At 48.8% G+C, this 17500-nt stretch overlaps 1 protein-coding gene across 4 annotated transcripts in view; it reads left to right on the top strand.

Annotated features, from left to right (window-relative positions):
- The window catches only part of LOC115558476 (A-kinase anchor protein 13), a 36432-nt gene that overhangs the window by 8813 nt on the left and 10119 nt on the right, over window positions 1-17500 (top strand). For 3 of the 4 annotated variants that reach the window (XM_030376633.1, XM_030376634.1, XM_030376636.1), the window contains 18 exons: window positions 1048-1157; window positions 3150-3463; window positions 3923-4091; window positions 6394-6496; window positions 7654-7696; window positions 7786-7897; window positions 8361-8478; window positions 9335-9402; window positions 9758-9842; window positions 9977-10112; window positions 10453-10571; window positions 11089-11235; window positions 11829-12082; window positions 12884-13009; window positions 13442-13559; window positions 15250-15501; window positions 16205-16281; window positions 17038-17219. In XM_030376633.1, the coding sequence (XP_030232493.1) occupies window positions 1048-1157; window positions 3150-3463; window positions 3923-4091; window positions 6394-6496; window positions 7654-7696; window positions 7786-7897; window positions 8361-8478; window positions 9335-9402; window positions 9758-9842; window positions 9977-10112; window positions 10453-10571; window positions 11089-11235; window positions 11829-12082; window positions 12884-13009; window positions 13442-13559; window positions 15250-15501; window positions 16205-16281; window positions 17038-17219 (2533 nt within the window). The remainder of the gene's footprint in view (window positions 1-1047; window positions 1158-3149; window positions 3464-3922; window positions 4092-6393; window positions 6497-7653; window positions 7697-7785; window positions 7898-8360; window positions 8479-9334; window positions 9403-9757; window positions 9843-9976; window positions 10113-10452; window positions 10572-11088; window positions 11236-11828; window positions 12083-12883; window positions 13010-13441; window positions 13560-15249; window positions 15502-16204; window positions 16282-17037; window positions 17220-17500) is intronic. The other variant, XM_030376632.1, reaches the window with a different exon arrangement.

The raw sequence follows: 17500 nt of genomic DNA on the forward strand, positions 1-17500 counted from the left end.
GGTTCTGTTGGTTCCTATTGCTCTGTTATGTAAGGGTTCTGTTGGTTCCTATTGCTCTGTTATGTAAGGGTTCTGTTGGTTCCTATTGCTCTGTTATGTAAGGGTTCGGTTGGTTCCTATTGCTCTGTCATATAAGGGTTCTGTTGGTTCCTATTGCTCTGTTATGTAAGGGTTCTGCTGGTTCCTATTGCTCTGTTATGTAAGGGTTCTGCTAGTTCATATTGCTCTGTTATGTAAGGGCTCTGTTGGTTCCTATTGCTCTGTTATGTAAGGGTTCTGCTAGTTCATATTGCTCTGTTATGTAAGGGCTCTGTTGGTTCCTATTGCTCTGTTATGTAAGGGCTCTGTTGGTTCCTATTGCTCTGTTATGTAAGGGTTCTGTTGGTTCCTATTGCTCTGTTATGTAAGGTTTCTGTTGGTCCACTCTGTGGGTTCCCATTCTGCGTCTCGAGAGCCAAACCGGGCTAGAGCAGGTATTTCTTAAGGTCCACAACCTAAATATTGTGATGAGGGCTCAATGAAGACGTGTCCCGGGGCCCCCCATCTCTGGATTTGAGGGTCAGGCTTGTGATCAGGTTTGAAACCTGCTACCACAACGACACCATCGGTATACATACAGATAGAAGGCAGGGAGGCTGCAGACGGGTTGTGTTGTGGAGAGAATGCTAGCACATAGTTTTAGTGTGTGATATCATGTGATCTGTCACACCATGTGTATCGGTGGGGATACTCCACAGCATTGCTGCGGTGTAGCTGGTTGTAAGCTTATTGTCTTTTTATTTTGTCTTTATGAGCTGTTTATGCTTTTATGGGCAGGACAGTTCTGACAGGAAAGTCGTTTGAAAGAGAGAGGGACTTTCATGTAGTGTCGGGTTCTAGCGGCGGTCCTTATGAGCTGTGTTTCCTACGTGAGTCCGAGCTCGCCCAAGTACTATATCTTCGGCTGTGATGCTATTAATTCATGTCTGACCGACGCTATTCACAAGGGTTCATGGCCAGTCCCGATGAGTTCCTCGTTCCTGATGTGGTTGTTCCTCTGTGCCTCAGGCTCCTCCCCCTCTCCGAGCAGCAGGAGCGTGGGCGCGTGTAGTGACTCGGTCAGCGACACGGACAGTTCTCCAGGAGTCGAGACGGGAAATGACAACGTCTTCATTAAGGTAAGCCGAGGTCAACAGGTGTAAACACACACCGAATCCTGGCGAAGACGACCTCCATCGGTTGTTTGACGGAAACCTGGCGCAGAGTCAAATCCTGTTCGTCCAGGGACCGACAGGCGTGCGTGTGCGTGTGTGCGTGCGTGTGTGCGTGTGTATGTGCGTGTGTGTGCGTGTGTGTGTGTGTGTGTGTGTGTGTGTGTGTGTGTGTGTGTGTGTGTTTGTGTGTGACGTGCTCGACAAAGCCGTCTTGTCAGGACCAGAGTTACAGTTAACAAGGTGACACATCTCTGGAGTCAGGCTGACACACTCGTACACGCACACAAACTTACACACAAGCGCACGCATACACAGACACACACACCCACAGACCCTCATGGACGGGCAATCGCAAGCTGCTCAGGAATTCTTACATAAACATCTGTTTAGTTTTACCTTGTGACATCAGTTTAGTGACGTGTTGCATAAACATATTTTAACACAAAACGTTTAATCCAGGCCTTTTAATTTACTTTCATTGAATAACATGTTGATATTCTCTCTCTCTCTCTCTGGCTCTCTCTGGCTCTCTCTCTCCCTCTCTCTCTCTCTCTCTCTCTCTCTCTCTCTCTCTCTCTCTCTCTCTCTCTCTCTCTCTCTCTCTCTCTCTCTCTCTCTCTCTCTCTCTCTCTCTCTCTCCATATTGTGTGTGTGTGGCCTGCAGCTGGTCTGCATTGCCCTTTCCTGTAAAATCACACCTCCGAATTACCTTCCCACGCCTGTGTGTGTATGTGAATGAGGGTGTGTATGTGTGTGTGTTCCCATGAGACTGTAAATGCGGTATTTGTTCATTGTTTTAGCCAGGTGTCTTATTGATGTGCCTGGTTGCATGCAACAACTCACACACCAAAGTGCACACACATTTCCGTTCAATACCCATAGATTGTGTTAGGTCACAGTAAGCTCTTTTCCATTCAGAAAAACGAGCATATATCACACAATAGATGCTGATATAGTCATAATCCTTACAGCATATTTTTCTGCCAGGGAAGAATTATTTATGAATCGATAGAAATTATTTCGAGCAATTACAACAATTACCCTTATTATTATCTCTAAGAGTGAAGTAGAAAAGGTTCCTTATCAGTTAGCGCCTACGTAACCTGACGAACCTGCGTCGTCTAGTGTCTGTTCCTCATCTGAAATACTTAATAACGTGGTTTCAGTGAAACCAGTGATGTGATCTCAATGGGTCTGCCAGTGGCTCTGTAAGGACACTTTATTATCATAAGACACCACAAGAAATGCCTGATAATATGTTGGTATTACTTTATGGAAAATGATGATGCCTTACGAATACTCTCTGTCTACCCTTCCCCTTTATCGCTCATTTTCTCCAACTCTATCTCTCTCCCCATTTCGTTCTTCTCTCTCCCCCTCTCTCTCTTCTTCATCTCTCTCTATCTCTCTATTTATTTCTCCCCCTCTTTGCTGTCTATCTTCCCATCTCTTTCCTCCTCTCTCCAAATCTCCCTTCCCCCACCTCTCCCTTCCTCCCTGTCTCCCCCTCTCTCCCTCACTCCTTTTCTCCCCATCTCGCTCTCCCCCTTCACATCTCTCTCCATTCCCTCCAACTCTCTCCCTATCCCATCTCTCTTCCCCCAATCTCTATCTCCCACCCTCCCCCTCTCTCTCTCCCCCTCCTCATCTATCTCCCACATGTTGCAATCTCTCTATTCACTCCATCTCTCCCCTCCCTGATCTCTCCCTCCCCCCCATCTCTCTCTATTCCCTCCTTCTCTCTTACCCCCCTCCCCCTCAATCTCTCCCTCCCCCCCCTCCCCATCTCTCTCTATTCCCTCCTCCTCTCTTACCCCCCTCCCCCTCAATCTCTCCCTCCCCCCTCCCCATCTCTCTCTGTATTCCCTCCTCCTCTCTTACCCCCCTCCCCCTCAATCTCTCCCTCCCCCCCTCCCCATCTCTCTCTATCCCCCCCCCCCCATCTCCCTCCCCCAGGGTGAGGAGGTGTTGACGGGAGGCGACAGCACCAGTGAGGTCTCCCTGTCGTCGGGGGACGACCCGTCCAGCAGCCCGGACAGCCGCCAGGAGGCCGAGGCCCCCGGAGACGGCCACTGGGGCCCCCAGGAGCCGGGCCCCGCGGGAGCCCCCGGGGAGGCGGACGACGAGGCCCAGGACCGGGTGACAGAGGTGCTGCTGCGCCCCGGGAGACGCTCGCTGTCCCCGCCACGCCGCCACAGCTGGGGGCCCGGGAGGAACGCCGCGGGGCCCGGGAGCAGCAGCGGGGCCGACGGAGACATGAACCACAGGAGGTACCGCGTGTGTGTCTACACTGGCGTGTGTGTGTCTAAGATGGGACGTGTGTGTGTGGGTGTGTGTGTGTGTGTGTGTGTGTGTGTGTGTGTGTGTGTGTGTGTGTGTGTGTGTGTGTGTGTGTGTGTGTGTCTGAAATGGTGTGTGTCTGAACTTGTGAAGTTGTGTGTATACTAGTGTGTGTTTGTGTGTGTATGTGTGTGTGTGTGTGTGTGTGTGTGTCTGAAATGGTGTGTCTTTCTAGACTCTTGTGTCTTTGTGTGTGTGTGTCTGAAATGGGGTGTGTCCGAACTTGTGAAGTTGTGTGTATACTAGTGTGTGTCTGTGTGTGTGTCTCTCTTCACTGGTGTGTTTCATTTTTTCTTAACCTGTGTGTATGCGTGCGTGTGTGTGTGTGTATGTTTGTGTATGTGTGTATGTGCCTGTGTGTGTGTGTGTGTGTGTGTTTGTGTGTACAGCTACAGCTTGGAGGTCCTCAGCGGAGAGGGCGGGGGGCCAGGCGGGGCCTCAGCGCGGGGGCCCGGCCCCCTGTCCCCGCCCCCCAGGAGCTGGCAGGAGGGGGCGGAGGGAGGGGCCCGCGTCCCCCTCCGCCGGGAGCAGGGTGGTCACCGAAGATTATCAGAGGAGGTGCCCTTCCTCTTCATCATAACCCCGTCTTCCATAATCCCAACTGTCCCCTCTCAGCTCTTCATTTATTCCTCCTTTCAATAACAGTGCCGATTAAACTGTGAATTACTTATTGGATATAAATAATGACAAGATAAGATGGAAAAGAAAGTCAGTGTAACTGCAAATAGAAACCTTATCTTTGCCGGTTGTGTGTTGGAGTCCAGTTCTGGTTCCACCTCGTCGAGGTGTGTTGTCTCTTTACCTTAGGACCAGTTAGTCTTTGCTAACTGGTCCTTGGTAACTGGCCCTAAGCAACTTTGTCTGAGACCCAACTAACTGAGTCCAAACGAAGAGCCTGGTTCAAAGAAGAGTCTCAGACTTATCTAACTGTATCTTAGCTCACTGAGTCTCAGACCTATCTAACTGTATCTTAGCTCGCTGAGTCTCAGACCTAGCTAACTGTATCCTAACTGAGTTTCAGACCTTTCTAACTGTATCCTAACTCACTTGCCGCTTTCACACCAAAAAGAACCGAGAGCCAGTTCCGGGCTGGTGCTAGGGCCAGTTCCAAACTGGTTCCAGCCTTACCCCAGTTAAGAACCGGTTGGTTTCACACCGGCCAGAGCCAGCCATGGAGCCGGCGTGAGCAACGTCATGACGTCACTGCAAACGTCTCCGCTAGTGAGCTTGGACAGAAGCATACGGTCGACATCTTTCTTTATTCTGGGTGGAAATAGTAACATAGTTACGCCATTAAATGCGTTTATGGAAACATTTTTAGCGAGAAATGTGCATTTTACTTTCATAATGTTCGCTCGGTGAATGTGAAGGATGTTTGGTTTGATAGTTATGACGAAGAGGGAACGCTCCGTTCACTTGCATGGACATGGACTCATCTGGCTGCGTTGACGCGTTGAACCACCACACAATGATCAAGCGTCAGGTTAGGCGCGCAGAAGAACCCTCGCGCCAGTTTCAAACACAACAACAACAATTTCGTCTTCGATTCAATCCGTGTATGGTTCGTTCTTTGAATATTCCGATTTAAAACAAAATCAGAAAAAACAAAAAAGAACCATACACGGATTCACGTCCATTGTTTACTTCGGTGTTTTAAAAAATGCCGGTCTTCGTTGGTCTTCCTGTTTATGAAGGTACGGATAACTCCGCCCCCTGCCCCCGGCGTAAAAGCGGTTCTAGTTCTAGCCCAGCTCTAAAGCGGGGCCAGAGTTGAACCGGTTTTTAGGGGCCGGAGCCGGATCTTTGGCGGTGTGAAACCAAAGCCCTGGCCCTAGCTCCGAACTGGCCCGGAACCGGCCCCGATTTTGCGGCGGTGTGAAAGGGGCAACTGAGTCTCAGACCTTTCTAAGGCCCAATCCCATTTCTACCCCCTCCCCCTCCCCCTTGTTTTGTTTTGAAATGGGATTGGGCCTAAGGCCCAATCACATTTCTACCCCTTACCCCTTCCCCTTACCCCTTCAACACAAGAGGGAGGGGTAAGGGGAAGGGGTAAGGGGTAGAAATGGGATTGGGCCTAACTGTATCCCAACTGAGTCTCAGACCTTTCTAACTGTATCCTAACTGAGTCTCAGACCTATCTAACTGTATCCTAACTGAGTCTCAGACCTATCTAACTGTATCCTAACTGAGTCTCAGATCTATCTAACTGTATCCTAACTCACTGAGTCTCAGACCTATCTAACTGTATCCTAACTGAGTCTCAGATCTATCTAACTGTATCCTAACTGAGTCTCAGACCTATCTAACTGTATCCTAACTGAGTCTCAGATCTATCTAACTGTATCCTAACTGAGTCTCAGACCTATCTAACTGTATCCTCACTGAGTCTCAGACCTATCTAACTGTATCCTAACTGAGTCTCAGACCTATCTAACTGTATCTTAGCTCACTGAGTCTCAGACCTATCTAACTGTATCCTCACTGAGTCTCAGACCTATCTAACTGTATCCTAACTGAGTCTCAGACCTATCTAACTGTATCCTAACTGAGTCTCAGATCTATCTAACTGTATCCTAACTGAGTCTCAGACCTATCTAACTGTATCCTAACTGAGTCTCAGACCTATCTAACTGTATCCTAACTGAGTCTCAGATCTATCTAACTGTATCTTAGCTCACTGAGTCTCAGACCTATCTAACTGTATCCTAACTGAGTCTCAGATCTATCTAACTGTATCTTAGCTCACTGAGTCTCAGACCTATCTAACTGTATCCTAACTGAGTCTCAGACCTATCTAACTGTATCCTAACTGAGTCTCAGATCTATCTAACTGTATCCTAACTGAGTCTTGTCCCCCCAGAAGTATAAGTATATCCGGCCGCTGAGACACAGCTGTCCCCCCATGAACCTCCCCCTCACCAAGTCGGTGTCCATGATGGCCCTGAGCCAGAGAGACCTCGACGGTACGAGAGCCTCACACGGCGGAGCGGGGGGCTGGAGGGGAGATTGGATGGATGGATGGATGGAGGGGTGATTGGATGGATGGGTGGATGACAGACATTAGTGGTCTGGGTTAGTGGTTGAAAGGGTTCGGGGACGATTTGGATTGGGCGGTGAATGAAGGTATAAAAGTGAATATGAAGATGGATGAGTGTTAGGATGGATGGATGGATGGATGGATGGATGAATGAATGGACTAATAGATTGAGTTGGGTTAGTGGCAGGATGGATGGATTCATGGATTTGGGTTGGAGCGGTGAACACATGGTCAGATGGGTGACTAGTTGGGTGGATGGATGAATGACAGTTGTGTTGGGTTGAAACGGTCAGTAGGTTTGGTTAGGTGCTTCTCTGGGTAGTTACACTGTAACAGTGATATCTCTTTATCTTCTTGTTTTCCCTGCTCCCTTCACATATCTCCGTCTCTCGTTTGACAATCCTTGCTTGCGTTTCTTCTCTCTCTCTCCGTTCCTCCTCTTAAACCCGCGCAGTACGCCTGCGGGAAAAGAGGCGCATATCTTTCTCTTTCAACCTCTCCCCTATCCTCAACAAGTCCAAACCTCTCTTTCTGTACGGGGAGACCTCCTCTAGTGACGATGAGGATAACCTGAGTAAGTATGCTAGCTTTAGCGGCCCCTGTAGAAGCTATTGTTAGCAGCGGTAGCACCTTGTGCTAGCTGTCAGTCTGTTAGGAGCAGAACAATAGTTGGCATCTCTTTCGACCGCTGCTACCAACTACCAAGCCCAGTATCTTCAGAGGACAGGATTCTTACAGGATGTAAAGATTTGTTGTAATTCAAATGTTTGAAAAAGTGATGAGTATAGTAAAAGTCGAGGCAATAAACTTCCTCTAACCCTCTCTATTCTACTTCTATTAACCAGTTTTTCCTAATCAAACTGTAATCCCAACGTTGGCCAAAGGCCATGTAGCTGCGCAGCCAAGGATAGTGTTGTTTTTTTAATTTGTTTTACCTCTCTCCTACTGTTTCCTTACCTCTCTCCTACTGTTGCCTTATCCTACTGTTGCCTTACCTCTCTCCTACTGTCCCCTTACCTCTCTTCTGCTGTATCCTTACCTCTCCTTCCTACTGCCTACTAAACTCTCTCCTTCTGTTTCCAGGTATGAGGCCATTTTCCAGTGGTTCTTGCTCACTGGCCTACAGGTAAGTCTTGCATCTTACAGGTGAAACATATTTGCCTTCATTGTGTACACAACCTTTATTGCCACGGCTAACCCGTGTGTATGCATCAGTATCTCAGAGGAGGACACCGGTTCTCTACGGAGCGACAGCGAGGGTCGCAGCGGGAACAGAGTGGGCCGGACCTTCAGCTACCTGAAGAACAAGATGACCAGGAAGAGCAGGGTGAGCTCATACGGCCGCTAACCGCGGCTAACTCGGACAACCGTTAGCTGCTGCTAGCTTAGAAAACTGCTAACTGCTGCTAGCTCGGACAACTGATTTTTGCTATTCAATTGTGTAACTGCTAATTGGCAATTGGTTAGCTGCCTCTAGCTTAACAAATACGCCAACTGCTACTAGCTTAGACAACCGCTAGCTACTGCTATCTCAGACAACTGATTTTTGCTATTCAATTGTGTAACTGCTAATTGCTACTAGTTTAGAAAATTGCTAATAGCTTAGACAACCCCTAGCTGCTAGTAGCTAAGACAACTGTTAGCTGCTAGTAGCCTAGACAAGTTCAAACTGCAACTAGCTTAGACAACGGCTATGTGCTACCAGCTGAACTACTTGCAATTGACATTGCACCATTAAACCAGTGCTAGTCTGATGTTTGATGTTCCACTTCCCACGTTTCCCATGTTAGGAGAAAGAGAAGAAGACGCTGAACGGTCATGTTTTCAGTCCGTCGTCTTCCCCGCAGGCGACGCTCTGCGTCATCTGTAGCAAAGCCCTCAGCGCCAAAGACTTCTTCACCTGCTCACGTAAGACTGTCATGTCCGCCTCGCGTCTCCGGGAAACCGTTGATTAAAAATCGACTGACGTGTGTAATATCAGCATTGGTGGCAGGTATAGAAATGTCCTGGATGATCATGAAGTTGTTAATTAGTTGCTTCCATTTTTGAGATAGATGATACAGTGCGGTTGATGGCATTGATTGAATACTCATGATATCGCCTCTATGAGTTGTAGTTATGTAGTTGTGAGCAGGGTTGTGTTCTACTGGGTCGGAATAAGAACTTTGCATCACATCAACAGATGTTTAGCAGCTGTGTAGCAGGAGAACACTGAGCTGCATGTTCCTAACGACCAGGAGAAGTAGGAGGTTCAATAAAGAACAATAGCTCCAGGAACTACAATTAGAGCTCATTATCTGGGCTTATTGGCTGGCTAGTCACTAATAAACTGCACAACATGTAGCGTAATGGGTAACATTAAAACAATGTTGGCACACCCTTGCTGCTGCTCTTGCTTTGCCTGGCTGCCCTTAGCATACATTTACATTACATTATGTCTTTATAATGACTTATTGAAGCGGGACAGAGAACAATCAACATTTACCTACTGAATGCACTATGTACAGCACTTTGGTCAGTGCTAACTGTTATAAATGTGCTTTTATAAGTAATGTCTTTAAACATAATTTAGACTTAAAGTATATTTTAGAAGTAGGACATTTTTGTAATATCATCATCACATGCTCAATGGAAATGCAGGATATTATATTGTGGTATACTACTGTGTTGTATTATCTGATGAAGCCTTATGAATACTCTCTCTCTCTCTCTCTCTCTCTCTCGCTCTCGCTCTCGCTCTCTCTCGCTCTCTCTCTCTCTCCAGAGTGTAATGCTTCTGTCCATAAAGGCTGCTCAGAGAGTCTGCCTCCTTGCCTCCGTGTCAAGATAAAGGTATGATCGGTCACCTACACCTGTACAACTACAACCGTCCAACTACGCCTGTACAACTACTATCTATAGCTGTATTCTACACCTGGACATCTTCACCTGTATTATACAGCTGTATTAACCACAACTGTACACATAAACCTCTCGATTATATCTCTACAACTTAAAATATATAGCTGCACCAGTATTACCACGCCTAAAAGACTACACCTGTACATCCACATCTGTATAACTACGCCTGTATACCTACACCTGTTTAACTACACCTTAGTTACTACAGAAGTACAACTACACCTGTATCTGTATATGATGTGATTATGTAATGTCTCTCTCTGTCTCTGTCTCTCTCTGTCCGTAGAGCAACAGCCACAGCAAACAGCAGAAGCAACAGTTAGTCTTCCCAGATTCTGCTTCTTTCCCTGTGGTCCCACTGAGGAACAGAGGTAAGTCTCTACATCAGGGCTTCTCAACCTCGGGTCCCGACCTGCAGATAGGGCTCGCCGGAGATGAATGACGTTAAAAGGGTTTCATTTTACATATATATATACTGATACTCTCTGTCCCCCTGTCCATGCAGCACCCGGTATGAGGGACCGACCATGGTCGGCCATCTTGTCGCCGGATGAGCACCTGGGTCCGTTGTCACGGCGACCCGTCATGCCTTTCCATGGCAACCACCTTTCAAAGAGCCTGTCCATCAGCAACATTGCTGGGTGGGTGTGTTTGTGTGTTGTGTTTGTGTGTTGCCATGTGTGTGTCTGTCTCATTTTCTGTTGGTTGTAGATCCTCACGTTTATGTCTGATTGTTGCTTTAAAAATTATTTCAAATTATGCTGACTTGTTATGTGTTCTGTATGTGTGTCGGTTGTGCCTCGTAATCTCTTGTTTGTGTTGTTTCATGTTGCGTGCCTGTTCGTTTGTGTTGCATTTCATTGTGTATTTGTTGTGTTGTGTGTTGGTTATTGGTTGTGTTGTCACATTTACTTTGTGTCTTTCTGTTTCTTGTTGCGTGTTTTTTCGTTTGTGTTACATTGTGTATTTGTTGTGTCGCAGCCCGGTGTTTGACGACATGTCCGGCCCCATCAAGAGTCTGCGGTACCTCTCCCAGTCCACGGACTCCCTGAGCAGAACCAAGCCCGTCACAGAGTCCCTGGAGTCGCTTATAGACGAAGGTCAGCACACACACATGCACACGCACGCAGGCACGCTCGCTCGCACGCACGCACACACACACACACACACACATGCACACGCACGCAGGCATGCATAAACAGACACAAAAGCACATGCATATATACACACACAGACACGCACACACACACACATGCACACACGCACGCACACACATGCACACGCACAAACGCACGCAGGCACGCACAAACAGACACAAACGCAAATGCATATATACACACACAAGCACGCACGCACACAAACATGCATATATACACACACAAACATACCTACACACACACACACACACACACATGCAGGCAGGCACGCAAGCATGCACGCGCACGCACACACTCACACACACACACACACACACACACACACACACACACACACACACACACACACACACACACAGACACACAAACACACACACACACACAGACACAGACACGCGCACACACACACAAACACTCCCTGGTGTTTGTTTAGTGGTTACAGTGTGTGTTTGTGCTCCAGGGACCGAGATGGAGGAGCGGCAGCTGATGGAGGACCTGGAGGCGGAGGTGAAGGAGCTGGAGGCCGACTCCTGGACCTTCACCGTGGACCAGAGCCTCCTGGACACCCTGACCAAGGACCAGACCAAGAGGCAGGACGTCATCTACGGTAACACACGCAAACGCACACACATGATGTGTACACTCATGCACACAAGCTAGCTTGTACACTCACACACACACACACACACACACACACACACACACACACACACACACACACACACACACACACACACACACACACACACACACACACACACACACACACACACACACACACACTGTATATACAAATACACTGTAGGTACTCATACACACACACACACACACACACGCACACGCACACACACTCACACACATATAGTATAACACAGGTGGTCGCGCCCACAGATACACATACAAAAACACTCACACACTGTATACACGCGCACACACACACTGTGTATACACACACACATACACACCCATGCTCACGCCCACAAATACACGCACGCACACACACACACACACACACACACACACACACACACACACACACACACACACACACAGTATGCGCACAAACACACACACACAAACACACTGTATACGCACACACACACACACACACACACACACACACACACCCACACACCCCTCCCCCCTCCCATCCCTCCCACCATGCTGACAATCCCCCCCCCCCCCCCCCCTCCCCCACAGAGCTGATGCAGACGGAGATGCATCACGTGCGGACGCTGCGCATCATGTCGGAGGTGTACGGCAAAGGCCTGCTGAGGGACGCCCAGCTGGAGCAGGCGGCCGTGGACAGGATGTTCCCCGGGCTGGACGACCTGCTGGAGATCCACACCCTCTTCCTCACCCTGCTGCTGGACAGGAGGGAGCGCAGGGCGGGGCCCGACGCCGTCGAGGGCGGGGCCGTGGTGCACCGGGTCGGAGACCTCCTGCTGGGACAGGTAGGAGAGAGAGGGAGGGGGGGGGGTGAGGGAGGAGGGGGGGGGGGGGGGGGGGGGGGGAGAGGAGAGGGATGAGGGAGAGAGAGAGAGAGAGAGGGAGAGAGGGGGAGGGAGAGAGAGGGGGATGGAGAGAAAGAGAGAGGGGGGAGGGAGAGAGAGAGAGAGGGAGGAGGGGAGGGAGGAGAGGGGGGAGGGAGAGGGAAGGAGGCGGAAGAGGAGGGAGAGAGAGGGGGGGGAGAGAGAGGGAGAGAGAGATAGAGGGGGGAGGGAGAGAGAGGGGGAGAAAGAGAGGGAGAGAGAGATAGAGGGGGGAGGGAGAGGGAGAGAGAGGAAGGGAGGGGGAGAGAGAGAGAGAGAGAGGGGAGGGAGAGAGAGAGATGGGGGAGGGAGAGAGAGGAATAGAGTTTTTATTTTGTAGTTGAATGTGCTGTACATCAGTTCATGTGTTCATGTGGGTGTAATGTGAATGGTAAAATCATTATTATCTTCTTAGCTATACTATAGCTTTCTGTGCATTCAAAACAACCTAAATGAAGATATCGGAAACATAAAATGTGTGTGCATACTGTGTATGTGTGTGTGTATATGTGTGTGTGTGGTTGTGTATGTGTGTCTGATTAATCTAAAACAACAGATTATGCAAAACAAGCCAAATGACTCCTCAAAATAAAATCCAATCATCACATTCCAGTTATTAGGGTACTTGACTCCCGAGGCGAGAGTTCCTGGGTTCAAAGCCCAACGTCCGCCGTCTAGCTGTAGGTATCCTGGTGTGTGTTCTGACGTCCAGTCCTGCTGCAGTTCTCAGGCGCCAGCGGGGAGTTAATGAAGAGGGTCTACGGGCGCTTCTGTGGGTGTCACAACGAGGCAGTCAACTTCTACAAAGACCTCCTGAACAAAGACAAGCACTTCCAGGTGTCTGTGAAGGTGAGAGCTTCTCCCAGTACTACTCATCATGTACCAGTATGGTTCCCAGTATAGTATGAATAAGGTGAGACCTAGTCCCAATACTACTCATCAAGTGTCAGCAAAGTGCCAGTAAAGTACACAGTATAGTATTTATAAGGTTAGACATGGTCCCAGTTTCACTTATCAAGTATCAGTATGGTTCCCAGTATAATATTTACAAGGTGAGAACTGGTCCCAGTACTACTTATCAGGTACCAGTATGATACCCAGTATGGTACCAGTATGGTATTTGTCTAGTGGCTTTCCTTGTATCATAACGTTGATGAGATGTCTTCTCTTTTTACTCCCTACTCACTCATCACGTTTTTCTCTCCCCTTTCTCTTCTTTCTCTTCTTCCCCTTCTCCTGCTTCTCTGTCTTCTCTCTCTTCTCCCATCTTCTCTTCATCAGAAAAAGATGAGCAGCAGTGTCGTGCGAAGGCTTGGTATCCCAGAATGCATTCTGCTAGTGACCCAGAGGATCACAAAGTACCCGGTGCTGATTCAAAGGATCCTGCAGTACACTGACGGTTAGCTTGCTATTAGCTACTTGTAAGCACTGTGTTAGCTTTGTGTAGGCACCGTTCACTTCCTGTTAATCTGATCATGATAATGGTATTAGCACTTGTTAGCGCTAAAACTCTTTTCATTCAGGCTTTACATTCATTCTTACAGCAAAAACAGGCACCTAGTTTCAAGAATTTTGTTGTTGTTGTAGCTTGGCCATCGATGTGAATCGGTCAACAAAGTGATGCATTGTGTGTGGTCTTCATACGTTCATAACAAGTGTGGACACGCTTGTCCTGCCCATAACAAGTGAATTCTGGGTGTTTTCTTCCCTGGTTAACCACCTAATTAGAGCAACGCAAACACACAAAAAACATATGCGGAAATCCTTTAAACCCGAAGGATGGCAAGGAATCTCTCTTCAGCCCTTTCTTTTCCATGAAGGAGTAGATCCATACAACTCCTGTGCAACAACAATATACACTTATACAACACACAATTGTCCAAAGCAGAGATACATGGCATACAGTAGATGAGAGATCAGGCATCAGAAGTACAGAACGGGTAAAGTAGAATAAATGAAAAAGATAAAATTATTATTAAAAAAAAAATCTCTCAATACACACACACTGTTTAGTAAAAATAAAAGGTAAAAGTAGAATTTGTATGTAAACATTATGGACATTATTGAGTTGAAGTTCTGCAGCCTACAGAGAGAAGGAGAGCGTTCACGTTTCATGTTGAATTGCACAACCGGAAGCCTGGACTGAGAGGATTAATGCAAACCAGATTCCCAATACTTCATCTGTTCGACCTCCAGATCAGAGGGGTAGTTAGGACCCGATCCCCTCCCCCCATGCGCTCACTCCAGGTGTAACAAGCGGCCCTCCTGCTGAGTGCGTCCTGCTAATCTGTCTCTAGAGCCTGTTTATAGCTGGAGCAGAAGCCTACTAACAGCCTGCTGCTAATCTTACAGGCTGCAGAAACACACGCACGCACGTCGCACGCACACATACACATACAGACAAACAGGCACACACACACACACACACACGCCCACACACATATATACACAATCACATACACAGAAACACACATATATACACAATCACATACACAGAAACACATACACACACACACACATATCTATATATATATATATATATATATACACAATCACATACACAGAAACACACACGTGTACAGTTCAAAGATAATCTCTATAGTAGTATTCACAAGCCGCTCCTAGACTACTTATAATGTGCTGCCATCTTCAGGTTAAAACCTTGCTGAGCTGATATAACGTAAGCTGTGGTACGAGAATGTAGCAAGCATCCTTGATTTCTATCATCCACATAAATCTACACCGGAGAAACTCTGACGCCTTCTGTGTTTTCAAAGAACCACAGCATTACAAACTTTTCACAGTTTTTTGGAGATTAGATAGGATTCGATATAGCGTTGTGCCGTGTGTTGTCACCTGTAGGGGGCGACAAACATAAACATCGTGTCATGTTTTTTATCCAAAAGGGGGCGACAAACACCAGATAAAAGATGAGATATAAACCAAATCATGTATATATAGTTGTGGGCGTCCTTTGAGACCAATGGCCAGGGAGGAAAGATAACTTTAGCGAGACGTATGACCCGACAGCTCTACTGGTGCAGTCCCTCCTCTGACCACCAGGGGGCACCTCTGCGTTCTCGTTGCAGAGTCCGAGGAGGAGCACGGGGAGCTGAGCCAGGCCCTGACCACGGTGAAGGAGGTGCTCGCGGCCGTGGACACGCGGGTGAACGAGAAGGAGAAGCGGCGGCGCCTGGAGGACGTGCACGCCCGCATGGAGAGCAAGTCCATCACCAGGATGAGGAGCGGGCAGATGTTTGCCCGCGAGGACCTGATCAGGGGCCGCAGGCTGCTCCGGGAAGGGGCCCTGCAGCTCAAGAACAGCCAGGGCAGGATGAAGGGTGAGGAGGAGGAGGAGCAGGAGGAGGAGGAGGAGGAGAGGGAGGAGAGGAGGAGGAGGAGCAGGAGGAGGGAGAAGGAGAGGGAGGAGGAGGAGGAGAGGGAGGAGTAGGAGAGGGAGGGGGAGGAGGAGAGGGAGGAGGAGGAGCAGAGGAGGAGGAGGAGGAGGAGGAGGAGGAGGAGGAGGTGGAGAGGAAGGAGGAGGAGGAAGAGAGAGAGGAGGGGAAAGAGGAGGAGAAAGGAGGAGGAGTAGAAGAGGAGGAGGAGCAGGAGGAGGTGGAGGAGAAAGAGGAGCAGGAGTAGGAAGAGGAAGAGTTGATCGAGGAGGAGTAGGGTTAGGAGGAGGAGGAAGAGGAGTAGAAAGAGGAGGAGGAGGAGTAGGGTTAGGAGGAGGGGGAAGGGCTAGGAGGAGGAGGGGGATAGGATGAGGGAGAGGAGTTGGAGAAGTAGGGGGAGGAGGGACAGGAAGGGGAGAACACAGACATACAGAAACAAACATGAAGGTTGAGGAAGAGGAGTACACACATATATACTACACAAATAGATACACCAGACACCGATAAACCTGGAACCTACACATACGCACATGCACTTGAACAAACACACGCACATATACACAGACACATTAGTAGTCATAGGATATATGATTCGCAAAGTGCAATGGTTTTCTCGTGTTGCTAACTTCTCTCTCTCTTCTCTCCCCAGATGTCATTGCACTCCTTCTCTCCGATGTTTTTGTCTTCCTCCAAGAAAAAGATCAGAAATATGCCTTTGCCTCGCTGGTATGGACTGTCTCTGTTCTCGCTTTATAACACATGGATATCAATAATCAATGGTTATCTTAAAATACCAGGATATTTAATGAATTGTAGTAATAATGCACTTTGATTGATAGACTGAATAACATGGAGAACGACATCATCCACAATCTAATCAGAGTCCAATTAACTCTTTTTGTTCCTTCTGCCTCTCTCTCTTCCCTCTCGGTCCCATCATGTTCTCTCCGTCCACTTTGACATCTTCTTTTCTTCTTCACTTTTTTTTTTTGCCGTCCTTTCATCTTCCTCCTTCCTCTCCTCTCGCTCTCATTTCCTCTCCTCCTTCCCCATCCTCTTCTTCTGAACCTCTCTCACTATCCACCCCCCTTTATCTTCCTCTTCCCTCTCCCTCCTCCCCTCTCCCTCCCCCTCTCACACTCTCCCTCCCCCTCACTCTCAACCTCTCCCTCCCCCTCTCCCCCCCTTCCCTCCCCTCTCCCTCCTCCCCTCTCCCTCCCGTTCCCTCCCGTTCCCTCCCCCTCTCCCTCCTGCTCTCTCTCTCTCTCACCCCTCTCCCTCCCCTTTCCTCCCCCTCTCCCTTCCCTCCCCCTCTCCCTTCCCTCCCCCTCTCCCCTCCCTCCCCCTCTCCCCTCCCTCCCTTTCTCCCCTCCCTCTCCCTCCCCTCCCTCCCCCCTCTCCCTTCCCTCCCTCTCTCCCCTCCCTCCCCCCTTCCCTCCCCCTCCCCTCCCCCCTCCCCCTCCCCTCTCTCCCTCCCTCCAGGACCAGCGCTCCACCGTGCTCTCCCTCCACAACCTGATCGTGCGGGAGGTGGCCAACGAGGAGCGGGGCATCTTCCTGATCAGCGCGGGCGCCGACCGGCCGGAGATGCTGGAGGTGGTGGCCGGCTCGAAGGAGGAGCGCAACACCTGGATGCAGCTCATCCAGGACGCCATGAACGCTGTGTGAGTAGCGCTAACGACGGAGCTAACGCCACAAGCAAACGTACCCGTCGGTTCAGGTTGGATGAAGGTTGCTTGGTTTATGTTCGCTCAGCACAGTTAAGTTTAAAGTCAGTGTTTGCTTTAAAACAGGCAATGTCTTTTCTATTGATCAGAAGGAGGAGCAGTTTGGTTGAGGGTGGGTTAGATGATGGTCGATGCTGGAAGATGTCTTCAGATTATTAATTTGATGTTAGAGGATGACTGGATTATGTTAGACGATGTTTGGTGATCTTTGCTTTAGA

Source organism: Gadus morhua, chromosome 14, assembly GCF_902167405.1.
Source record: "Gadus morhua chromosome 14, gadMor3.0, whole genome shotgun sequence".
Classification (NCBI taxonomy): domain Eukaryota; kingdom Metazoa; phylum Chordata; class Actinopteri; order Gadiformes; family Gadidae; genus Gadus; species Gadus morhua.